The sequence below is a fragment of the Oryzias melastigma genome, linkage group LG13 (assembly GCF_002922805.2).
Source record: "Oryzias melastigma strain HK-1 linkage group LG13, ASM292280v2, whole genome shotgun sequence".
Classification (NCBI taxonomy): Eukaryota; Metazoa; Chordata; class Actinopteri; order Beloniformes; family Adrianichthyidae; genus Oryzias; species Oryzias melastigma.
In genome coordinates, this window is record NC_050524.1 from 18,532,447 (window position 1) to 18,544,893 (window position 12,447).

At 39.7% G+C, this 12,447-nt stretch overlaps 1 protein-coding gene across 1 annotated transcript in view; it reads right to left on the minus strand.

The window, feature by feature from the left end:
- Positions 1-6,729: 6,729 nt before the first annotated feature.
- The window catches only part of abhd15a (abhydrolase domain containing 15a), a 14,700-nt gene continuing 8,982 nt past the window's right edge, over positions 6,730-12,447 (minus strand). The window contains exons 2-3 of the mRNA XM_024277865.2: positions 10,509-10,861; positions 6,730-9,042 (exon numbers count right to left, since the gene is read on the minus strand). Coding sequence (XP_024133633.1) covers positions 8,415-9,042; positions 10,509-10,861 — 981 coding nt within the window. The 3' untranslated portion in view covers positions 6,730-8,414. The remainder of the gene's footprint in view (positions 9,043-10,508; positions 10,862-12,447) is intronic.

A 12,447-nucleotide genomic window follows, 5' to 3' on the forward strand; every position in this document is an offset into this window, starting at 1 on the left:
ACAGTACGGTCCAGTTAATTTTCCATTCAGTCAAGCCTTGTTTTACTGAGTGGAATTTAATATTGTTTGAAAGAAGATTGTGGGCGGCTAAGAAGAATACCACTGTAAGGAGGAAAAAGGAAATGCTAGCTTAGTGCTATATTAGTGTTTTCTAATGTCATCATCACTTTCTGCCAATCAATGGATGGCAACAGCTCCGCCCCAACTGTCCCGTTCACTTTTTCTACAATAAATGGGGGCTCTCAAAAGGTACAGTTCGGCACTGTTTAATGGGTCAATTTTACGATGGAAATATCCAAAACACTGGACCGCTCAGTGAAGGGGAGGCTTTAGTGGAAAGTTCTGATGCATTCTGAAAACAAAACCTGATAGTTAAAATCTGCTGTTAGACTATTTCTAGTCACATTTTAAGCCAAAAGCACCAGTCAGAAGGCACTTTAGAGTTTAGTTTTCTCTATGGCTTTGGTCATGAAGGAGACCGGTGGGAAACAGGGCTGGCGTCACCATGTAGTCATGGGAATAGCCAAACAAAAAAACACCAACCGGGGAAGTGAATATTGAAATGTTGGTCCTTCCTCTTCACTTTTTCCATTGTAGATGCCACGGTCATAGATCTTCTTCACATAGGTCATTTCACCTGGCTGAAAGGACAATATCTGGCTGGACGGGGACTCATGGCTGAAACCAGAGAGATGGGGTTCTGACAAAAACCCCAGTGTGGTCGCAGATAAAAAAACAATCAGCAGAAGGAAATGAGAGGTGAAATTGTTTAGAAATTTTGATTTAAAGGAGGATAAGGGCTGCCACGATATACTTGTTGTAAAGGTGGCGCACATGTACCAGTCCCATCTCAATATTAGGTTGAGAATATTGGGGGTTCTCATGTGGAGCAACTTGACTAAGGATCAGATTGCATGGAAGTAACAACAAAATGATCTGGATCACTCTGGTCCCCTCAAAAATCCAGCCCTATCTCAAAGCTTCTATTTATTTCTAAAAACTTCAGAAAAAATAGCAGTTGGACAATTTAATTCTTTCTTTGAACAACATAAAATATTTAGTTTATTTATCTGATTAATTTAAAATCTGAATGCCTTTGGCTGCAGATTCTGGCCCTGTGGATTTTATTTATACTTGATATAATTTCTCTCTGGAAGCTTATTAACTAGTTTCCTCACATCTCACATCATTTGTATGCTGATGATGTCTAGCTCTAGTGTGCTCTCCATGAAAATGACTCTAGTAAATTGTTATATTTACTGGATTGTTAATCCTCGGAATATGGGTTTTGAAATAAATAACAGTGAAACATTTATTCAGAAGACAGATTCCTATTTTTTTTCCATTGGACAAAACAATTCCTCTTGTCAAGAGACACTTCAAGTCTCTCAGCTCTATTATCCAGCCAAGTCTCAAAAATCTTCAGGTGTTGTTGGATAAATTAACAGACTATTAGAGCGGTGTTTTTTTTTTTTTTCCAGAGGAATTCAAGAAAACTAAAGAGAATACTAAGAAAAGTGGATCTGAAGTTAATTCATTCTGTTATCTCACCTTTGTTTTTCTATTGTAATTCACATTACTTATTTTAATAGAAGCTCGAAGAATCATCTCTAGTTCACCCAGATTGCTGCAGCAAGGCTTTTATAGGGAGCTAACAGAAGGTTTTGAAACAAATTCCACATTGATTTTTCAAGCCTTTCAAGGACAAATACCAGTTTATACAAGAGACCATTTAATCCAAAACTCCTTAGCTTGGTTACTTCTTCTATGGAGCTGTTCAGATCTTGTTTTTGCTGGCCATCTTATGAAACACACAAAAAAACCCTGGTCAAAGCCTACTGAGAGTTACTGTCAGGAACTGGTGGTGTAGGAAATGTATGCAGGAACCCAAGCACAGAATTCTCACAGTACCCCTCCCTAAAAAGGCAGATCCCAGATGCCCAAACACCTGAGAGGAGGGGACCTGGAGAAACAAAACAAACAAGTCCAGAAAAAAGTGAAGGTTCCCTTCAGCCTAGCAGATGTAAGATGTATCTCAGAACTGCTCCTCAAGAACAGGCGTGAAGAGGAGAGCTCCTGACGACTCTCTCGAGGGACAGGAAACATTTATGTATGTTTCAAATTCCACAATAGGAAACATGGCCAAGGCAGCCAAACAGTGACTATCTTCAGGGACAGGAGACATGAAGTGTGGCCCTGGGGATGCTCCACGGGAACATGAAGGAGCAGTCCCAGTGACCCTCAACAGGAAACTGGAAGGATGGGTCCAGCAATCCCCCTCAGGAACAAATAGGGTGGACATGAAAAACATCACGTGAACACGGCTTTAGGAAAACCCATCTGACGTGGCGTGGCAAAAAAAATCCTCTGCCACTTCAGTAAAAATTCTCCTGCTGGGTCCAAAGTGGTCCGGTCATTCTGGCAGGAACTGGTGATGTATGGACCGAAAATACATTAGACCAGGCTTGGTGACAGAAATGTGAACATTCAATTAATTAGCAGAGCATGAGAATAGAGAAACAAAAAGGTGACAAAACAAAGCAGAAGACCCGAAAATGAAGAACTCAAAAAACAGACACTTATATAGACAGAGGGTGATGAATGGAGACAGCTGTAGGATCACGATCAACCTGAAACTAGTAACAAGGAAAACTTGATAAAATCATCTCAAAAACCCAAGCACAGAATCCTCACAGGCACATTTATTATTAATTTTCTTTAAATAGCTTTAGAGTACCAGACGGTAGCTTCACAGTTTGTGGTATGATTGTTTTAGATATGATGATTAGCTTATCTTTGGTTTCATATTGTTTTTTAAATTTATGCTTTGCATTTTACCATTGAGGTATAATAACCAGCAAGAAGAACTTTAGAAATAACATTACCCATTTACTTTGTTGTTGTTGCTTTTACCAGTTTTCATCAACTATTTTTCTGCTTCTCTTGTCAAGTTCACACCGGGTTCTAGTTTCCAACTGTTTATATCCTCAGCTAACCCAAGGTTTTCCTTGCTTCAGGTCATTTGACTCTTTCATGTGGGTTCCCCATGACCTGGAGTGGGGAAATTAAGAAAAAAAAAACACAGGTGCTATCCATTTGCCAAACCTTGGATTGAGACTTGGCCTGAGCTCAGAAAACCCAGGATTCAGTGACATTAAGGTAATGGCAGTGTCAGGCTCTTCGTTAATTACCTATCACTCATTTTAATTAAATCTGTCTCTGATTGTTGAGGTAAGCTGCTATTGGTCTGAACTAAAAAGCAGCTTGAGAAAGGGCAATTCAATCTAAATGCTTTAATTTTCTGGAGGCCAATAGAAACCAGAGGTAATCGTGTTTATTTCTCATCATTGATTAAAGTCTTCATACCAGCAACAAAGACATGATACAAACTCTCCTCTTTTTCCATCTCCTTATTTTGATTATTATCCCTTCAACCCAAACTGGATTGATGACTAAAAACTTAACACCTTAGATCTTCAGAGTTCTAAAAACTTTGATCAAATTAAACCAATAGTTTTTTATGACAGCTCTAAAATAATGGGTGTATGTTTCGTTTTTTTTTATTTTTGTTAACGTACACCGCCTCCTCATCACACAAACTTAATAGGGGTGTAACAATTCTCAAAACTAACATCAATACTTTTGCATGGTAGATCCAGCTTACATAAGTTGACAGAACAAAGGAAGAATACCTAAAAAATCATTTCCAACAAAAGGAAAACTTAAAACTCTGTTTTCAGCTTTACAAAATGGTATGTTTAAATGTCAAGCTCCTTTTACAAACGGCATTAATTGTGCAGTAAAAATGTAAGTTCATATCTGAGGCAACCGTACAGCCTTCTGTAGCTAATGGCTATGTGCAAAAATACCACATAAGTGACAACTTGTTTGGATGAGTGTGTGTGCAAAGGCAAAGATGCATGGAGACAGACAGTGTGTGAGTGTGTTAAGGCCACTCTGTGTCTGTGTGTACACAGTTATGTCCAGCTGTCTGAGTGGATAAGGCTCAGTGGGTAGATAAACACTGCCGAGAAAGTCACACAGACGAACGCATCCACGTCCACTCAGCATGAAATGGCTGTGGGGAGTGTGCTATAATAAGGGATGACTGACATGTGGTTTGCCAAGACGACAGATCACATTTTCACTGAGATATGTGGAGCATGATGTGCAGCATGTTTGCATGAACAGAGCATGTCTACATAGAAGGAAAAACAGAGTCCCACTCCAACTGTGTATATTTTTATGGAGTTAAAATGTTCCTAGTGGACTTTAAACTATGATTATGCAGTTTTTAGCCCAAATCAAAAACCTGTGTTGTATTTTAAGATATGTTTATGCAGCAGGAGTTACTTAGAAATTTACCTCTGAGTTGTGAGTGGGAGTGTTGCCATGGAATTAACCCTTTGCTGATATTCCATCATCCCTGAGTTTACACTCTCTCCTGCTAGCTTATAGCACCTCACAACTCCAAGCTAACATTAGCGTGGCAAAAAAAAAAAAAAAAGCGCAAGCAATATCAGAGCTATCCAGCTTTACAATTTTGATATAGACCCCAGCTCAGACGAGGAAAACGAAGACTTTAATGGATCTGTTTGTTGGCAAGTGGATGCATCAGAATGAGGCGGAAAAGGGAAACTTTTGCAACCTTTTTCAGTTTCTACGTCACAACTACAACCTTTGTTTAATTTCATTTTTTTTTTTCACTTTTCTTTATTTGATTTGAATAAAGAAATCCTAACTTATTATGTCTTCCATTATGATAAAAATGCTACTAGGACACATTAAAAACACAATTTTCATTGAAGTGGATCTTTAATCATTTGCAAAGTGTAGGCTAATGCTTGTCATTTTACTTTTCTTATTGTACAAGATCCTTTTCTACAACACCTGGATAAATATGTAGTTTATATATCATATACATTCATTCATTCATTCATTTTCTTGACCGCTTTGTCTTTTTCGGGGTCGCGGGGGTGCCGGAGCCTAACCCGGCTACTGATGGGCGAAGGCGGGATTCACCCAGGACAGGTCGCCAGTCTGTCGGAGGGCCATATATATCATAGCAAAATAACCTTTATATTACCATAAAAATCCTTTCTCTTTTTTGAAAAAAGATTGCAGAAAATTGTGTCCATTTGGTTGGTTTGTGGCAATTAGAAAGTCTGTTTTATTTCCTTCAAAAATGTGCCACATTTGTAAACTACATGCTGGTGATGACAATGTTTCTTCTTTTCACATTTCCTGTGGCCATTGATTCCCATGTGTTCCACATGTTGAATCCTGGCTTCATGGGTTTACTGGTGATTCTAAAATTGTTCCTTAGGAGTGAGTTTGTGGTTGTTGGTCTCTATGTGTCCCTGTAATGGACTGGAAAAATTGCATATGGTGTTACCTGCCCTTCAATCGCAGGTAGGCCCTAGCAACCCCATGACCCGACTGGGAATGAAGCAGCTTTAGAGAAACTAACTGTTGACTTGAGTGGTCCTGCTTTAAACCTTTTTGACTTTTTTGCCACAATTGAAGCTACTGACTCTTAAATTCAATAAAGTATTAATTAGTTAATTAGTTATAAGAAAAGATTTCATTCCTCATCTTACTTTTGTGTCCTCCCTAAACCAGCTGCACACCACATCAAGCTTCTTCCAGTAGTTCTGCACCGCAACAAAACGAGGCAGATCTTTGAGGCAGATCTTGTCTCATTAGTATTAAGGTTGTCGTTACACAGCTCAATGACGTATACAACTCAGTTTTAACTGACATTGGTGGATTACCGTGTTGGAATTTGTTCATTGTTTCTTTGGTCATTTAATCCACCAACGATTTGCTACCTCACAAAGTATATTTAAGTAGTGTTGTTAATATAGTGTGTTTTATTTAACAGCTTCATAAGTTAAGGCACATTAAAGCTTCTTCAAAACCAAAAAGTATTTTGTTTTGGAAACTAGACTAGTGTTTAATGTCATGTTCTGATAATTAAATATTTATATTAGAAAATTTTGTTCAAGTAAAAGGTTTATTAGCATTTAGAAAAAAATACTTTTAAAGTCTTACTCTCAAAAATGTGCAATATATTGTCTCACAGTCTCAGGATATATTGTTTCGTGACGTGTAATAAATGAACAGTGACAAACTGTAATTTGCCAGAAATCGATTATTTATGTCTTAATTGATTTTATACCTTTTAACTGACATAATCTTGTTCATATCTGTGGTTTTCAATATATACGGCAGTTGCCTGATCAATTTTCATTATGCATCTAATTTTTAGATCTCTTATCGATACTGCTGTTACTCCCACTGCCCGATCGATACATTTCTAATATCTTTTACAGCATTAGTTTTCAGAACAAACTGCAAACGTCAGTTTTTTTTTACACAATTTGCAATTTTTATTGTCAAAATAACCACAAGAAATAGCACAAATATTTATTTTCAGGGAAAAATGTTTCTCAGAAAGCGCAATATTTCTTCAGCTATGAGTTGAAGATTGACACAGTAACAGTATGGGCCCCACCGCCTGAACCTCTTCAGCAGCTGAGGGCAAAAGGTCCTGAAGCCTTTGAGAGGTGACAGAAAATGAAAAATGCCTTCAGCTACAGAGTTCACCCAAAGTTGAAATCTTCACAAAGCTACAAGCTGCTACTTTTGTTTTATGGTACTTTTTTAAATACCCCCCCAATAATTTACAAACTTCTTTACTTTATCTCTAATCTTTTTTTTTTTTAATAAAAAAAAGTGTGATACAAATTTTAAGCAATTTTACAGCCAATTGTGAAGCTGTTAGAAAGGATTAGAAATTCTACATAAAAATTGAATGACTAAATATTAGATAAGAAATGTGAAAAGTAACAATAGATATTTGGAAAAAGTGAATCTGGTGAAAAACAATAATGCCCAAACTGAGAATGTATTGACAACTTTTCAAGAGTTAAAATTCCCAGCTGTGTAAAGGCTTGTTTGTTACAGTTCCCATCAGGCATTTCAGAAGTACAAACAGATACTTGAGTAACTCTCAGGTCAGTACTTCTCAACTCCAACATGTTTTACTAGTTCTGACATGCGTACTTTTCTGGTGTTGCAAAGAAAATGATTTCAATATTTTATGGTCTAATCCAAAAAGCCACAGAGTTCAACTGCATAACACGGAATAATTTAATGAGTCAAAATGAATTTCTGCAATTAAGGGGCACAAATTTAAGCCAAAAATGTGAGACCTACAAATAATGTGTTGGCATTAATTCAGGAACCATCATTCAACACATTCTTTAATGACTTTTGACAGAGAATTTTTTTTAATAAGGTTGGCAAATCCTCATCTTCAAGATCTACCATCACCCCGTCTGTTTCCAACTCTCTCTACACTTCTTGCAGCTGATAACCTGGATCAGAAGTGTTCGAACCAGGAGACACTGGAGGGAGCAGAAAGTAGTAAGAACTGGAAACAGGGAGGGCGGTAGATCTTAGTGTCAGGACTCTATCCACCTATAGAACCTGTTGAATCTCTTTTAGGGTGATGGGGTCATCAGTGTAGACAAATATAGTTTATCTTTATTAGAATTTCTATAAAGCTAATCAACACATTCTCGCTCCCAACTTGTCACATATGGATGTATAGTACGGGGCCCCTCCACATCACCTAGAAATTTTTTGGTGTGCTGGCTGTTCCCAGGGGTCTCTGACCTCTGGGCAGAGAAATTGTACCGGCCCAAGGGCCGCCTAGTACCGGGCCAAAGACAGGGAAAAAAATTCATACGCCAACTGTACCGGTACCCTAATCCTCTATCAGTTCCACGTCCCGTAACCACGTCTTGAGGTTTGGGGACCCGTAATTTAACAAGAACAGCCAGCATGTCAAAAAACGCTGAGTTGAGGACATCCAAATTGTCAAAAAGTGACGTGGCTCGAACCATACCTCCATATATGACGAGTTGGGAGTAAGAATATGTAGAGATAAATAAGGCCATTATTTGCATACCTAAATAACCACATGGGGGCCCGGGTCTGGGTCCCTGTGCCTGTCCCCAGCCCAGACAAAATACAAGGTTGTGTCATGAAGGGCATCTAACTTAAAACTCTCTTCCAAACCATGTTTGAATCCCTGAAGGCTGTGAGGACTCAAGAGTGAATATGCCGAAAAGTGAACAACAACATTTGTATAACATAGGTTAAAAATCAGCATTTCATACTCTGTTAGTGCACAAACATGACAATGCACATTTGTACTATCAGTGAAGTCTCATTAGCTGCTGTTTTCAGGGAGGCACAGGATTACAGTCCTGATTACAAGCAAACACTGAAGAAACTTGATTCTGATGTTTTCAGGGAATGCAAGTAGATTTAATAACCATCAAATTGCAGACATACAACGCTCAAAACCTCAAACACAACGTACATTTTCCATTTAGCGTCGATCATCGTGTGTAGGACCTCTGCCAGTTGTAGATAGCATGGATGTTATGGGAACACGCCGGTACTCGCTTGCATGTACTGATACTGCGATGACGGAAAGCCCTCCCAGCTGCACCCCCGAGCCCCCGTCTCTTTGCAGCGAGCTGCTTTGACCTCTCCTCTACGTTGAAAAAGTCTGTCGTTGCCCTGAAGAACTCAAACACCGCTCTGTGGCTCCAGTTAGAAACACCTCCCTCCATCCCACAGTTTGAAGCCGACACACCCAGATCAAAGGCTCTCTTCTCCGGCTGCGTGCAGAAACCCAAGTGCCCTCCTCGCTCAGTTAGAAGGAGAAAAAAATGGGGGTTTGTTTCAAAGAGTTCCAAGGGTATGGTGGACTGGGCGTCTCCCCGCACAGGGTCATCCTTTGCACACACGCTTAAAACAGGAATAGCCACCTCGTCTACGTCTCTTAGCGGTTCATTGCGTTCCCAGTAAGCATCCCAGGCCCCTGAAGTAATGCCGAAACTGCTGGTTCCTGTGGACCCCCCAAGTCCAGTTCGACAGAATAATGCCTCCTCCACACCGCGCAGGGAACAGCTGGAAAACAAGGTATCCGTTTGCGTGGTAGCAGCCAGGGCTGTCCTGTACCTACAGCACAGAGGTAAAACAAGGAGAAGTGAACAAACAATCAATTTCCAAAGGCTGAACAGCCTCATGCTCTCTAATGGCCTTGATTTGACAAACTTCAACTGGGTCACAATGTCCACTAGAATCAATATCTTGATAACAAACAGCACATCTGTTGCTGTAGTGACTTAATTGTTTCTTCATTTTTCTTTTCTTCGATCAATGCTCTATGACTGCTTTTGTTTTGTATTCTTGTGTGCTTAAAAATGGAGGATGAGGAAGGAGAGATAAAAACAGCAGAATCTAAAAATGATGCCCTAGCTGTATCATGGCAGCAGAGGTAGGTAGTGCAACATCACCGAGAAGATGAGCTTGTTTTTGACAGCCATGTTGTTCTGAGTTTTTCTGTTTAGAGTTTAGATCAGGGGTGTCAAACATGCGGCCAACGGGCCACATCCGGCGGTTTAATCTGGCCCAGTCATGAAGAGAAACATATATAAGGATGTTGAAGAAAAAAAAAAAATTTCTGTGGCAAGCTATGATTCTGTAAAGAAATGAACACAATTCCGCAACTAGGTGGAGCAAAGGAAAAGCAGCCAATGCAGGAAAACAAACTGTATTTTTCCCACTTAAATGACATTGAAATGTGTTGTTACACAGGATTTGAATCCTGATGTTGACTGCCTGGTGAAGGCCAAACGGTAGGGAGGTTAACTCCAAGTTCTTAAGTTCACAAATGTTTGCAAGTTTAATTTAATTTTTCATTGATTTTCACATTTATATTTAGGCAGAGTATTACTTTTTTTTCTGTAGCGCCCTCTTGTGTTTACTATCAGGATTGCCTCAATGGCAGATGTAAAATAAAAAATTGAATAAACCAAATTTTAAGAAGTGAAATCCATTTTATTTGAACTCCATTGGCCTCTAAAGATGAATCTGTAATAATAGGGGATTATGCTACTAGGTTGGTTGAGGAATTGTTTCCAACTGAAAAACAAAGCCACAGATAACAAGTTGACCATAGGTTGTTTTGTTATTATGTTACTGGTCCGGCCCACTTGAGATCAAACAGGTTGAATGCGGCCCCCGAACCAAAATGAGTTTGACACCCCTGGTTTAGATGAAACGCTGTGATCTCACTGAACCCAACTTGCACTGCAGGGGCGTCCAGTTTCAATGTTAACTCAATGTACAGAGATGCAATCTGAGGTCCCGCGTTGCGATTTTGGAGCGTCACGACGCGTTCAGAGTTAAAAAATCTGCACTTTGGTGAGAACGACCAATCAGGGACTCAGGTTTGGGCACGTGACATGTTAAGTGTCTATCAGTAGGTGGAACACCAGTCTGACCATTCTTGTCCTGAACTCTGATAGTCATTGACACAATAATAAGAATATCCTCTAATTTTATTATTATTCTTAAACAAAGTAAACAAATGTATTAATGCTTATCTAACAGTAAATATGCCAGCTTCCCCCCCCTCTTACCTGCTAAGGCACATCTTCTGGTACAGAGTTAAAGCCCATTGCAGGGGCCAGCACAGTCCGCTCTCAAACCAGCTTTGGCAGCGGAACACAGGCGACAAGCATGCAGCTGCCGTCACATAGCTGGACGAGCCGCACTCCCCCAGGTAGGAGAGGAGGAGGCCGGATCCAGAGCTCTCGCTCACGGCATACAGTCGCCCCGCTGGCTGCCGGAATCGGATGTAGCGCACAGCCTCGCGCAGGTCGGTGGGGTCGCCAAACTGTTGCAGCTTGGGGGTGGTGAGGGGAGTGCAGTTATGGCTGCGGCGGTTGAAGACCACCGGTAGGTATCCATGCGAAAGCGCCTCTTCACACAACTGCAGAGAGGAAAGGGGGGGACATTTATAAATGACAGGGGCAGTAAGTTGGTATATCATTTTAAGAAGCTAATTTACAGATCAGATCCTTTTCTGCTCAGGTCATCGACCTGTTTGGTTGCCTAGTTGCAGAGGGTCTGCCTTGAGTCAAACCTGCAGTAAGTTCAAATCAAAGACTCTACAAATGTGAGTGTTGAACATTTCCTGCTCTCTGCATGGCCTTTTGATTTATGTGCACACACCCAAAAAGACTAAATCCCATAGACTTCTACTGAGAAATAAACTGCTATTATTCAGTCATTACATGTGTCAGAATAACCATACTTGCTGTGCTGTTTTTTCAATGCTGTAGACCAAGTTATTCAAATTAAAAACTGACCAATCAGATGCCTCAATAAAAGTAGGTGGTCTTACGTTGAACGCTCAAAGCACTTGACCGATTCTCCTGAGCCTACTCTCAGAGGAAGGGGAGCGATCTTCTAATTTCTTAACCCTGACTCGAGAGAATGGCTGCCACAGAAATGTAGACTCAGACCAACTGACTGATCACTGCTTACTGACGACGTCTGGTTCCAACACAGCGGCAGTCGTATCGCATAGAAATGGTGAATGACTTGGCTTCATTTAGTTGGAACCTAAAAAAAAGTCCTTTGCTATGTGTGACATCACACTAGCTCAGTCCAGATATTTTATACAGTCAATGATTATCACAATTCACAGCAACTATGTTGTGAGCTCACATTGTGTCTCTGTTTATGCTCAAAATCAAATCATAGAAGATCCCATTTCAGCACTTTAGCTAAAAAAAAGAATCAGAACACTGAAACAATGCCAGTATAATATAGCCAAAGAAGAAGTACAAAAGTTAAAACTGTCAAATTATTGAGAAGTAAAGTAAATCAAGTTTGTTTTAAGAGGTTGCTGTGAGTGAAAATGAAACCCGATCTTGATTTGGAAAGTGCTGAAGCATTTATGGCAGTAATGCAGTGACCTCTCTGAAAGCCCAAACTCAGCTGGAACAGAGCTGACAGAAAGCCGCCTCTATATGTCCTTGAATAACACAAGGAGTGAACTTGACACAAGAGTTGAACAGTAATGAAATCCTATGATCTCATTCTCTGGCAAAAAAAAACAACAGTTCCTCCAGTCTGCTAAGAGGAAAGGCTTTGAGCACATGGTAGTTTTATCTGCTCCTCAGTCTGTGGGGTCATTCCCAGGAAATAAGAGAACATGGGGAAAAAAAATCTATAATCTAGCAGAATTAAATTGTAGTTTTCACCATAAAAAAAGCAATAGTTTAATTTAAAAAATGGTGATATGCATTTTTCAAACTGAGAAATTACAGAGTGAAAAAGTAAAATGAGTGAATGCCATTGAAATAAATAGATATGCTGCTACTACTATAACTACATTTCCCTACGGAGATTAATAAAGTTAATCCTAGTCCTAAAAACGTTGAAGTAAACAGAAACGTTGGCCAAAATGGTTGTCCACTTCAGGCTTCATTTTTGTAATGCACCATCCAATTGGTGACAGGTTTTTTTTCTTTAAATCCAGTCTATGGTCTGTATTCAATAAATAAATTA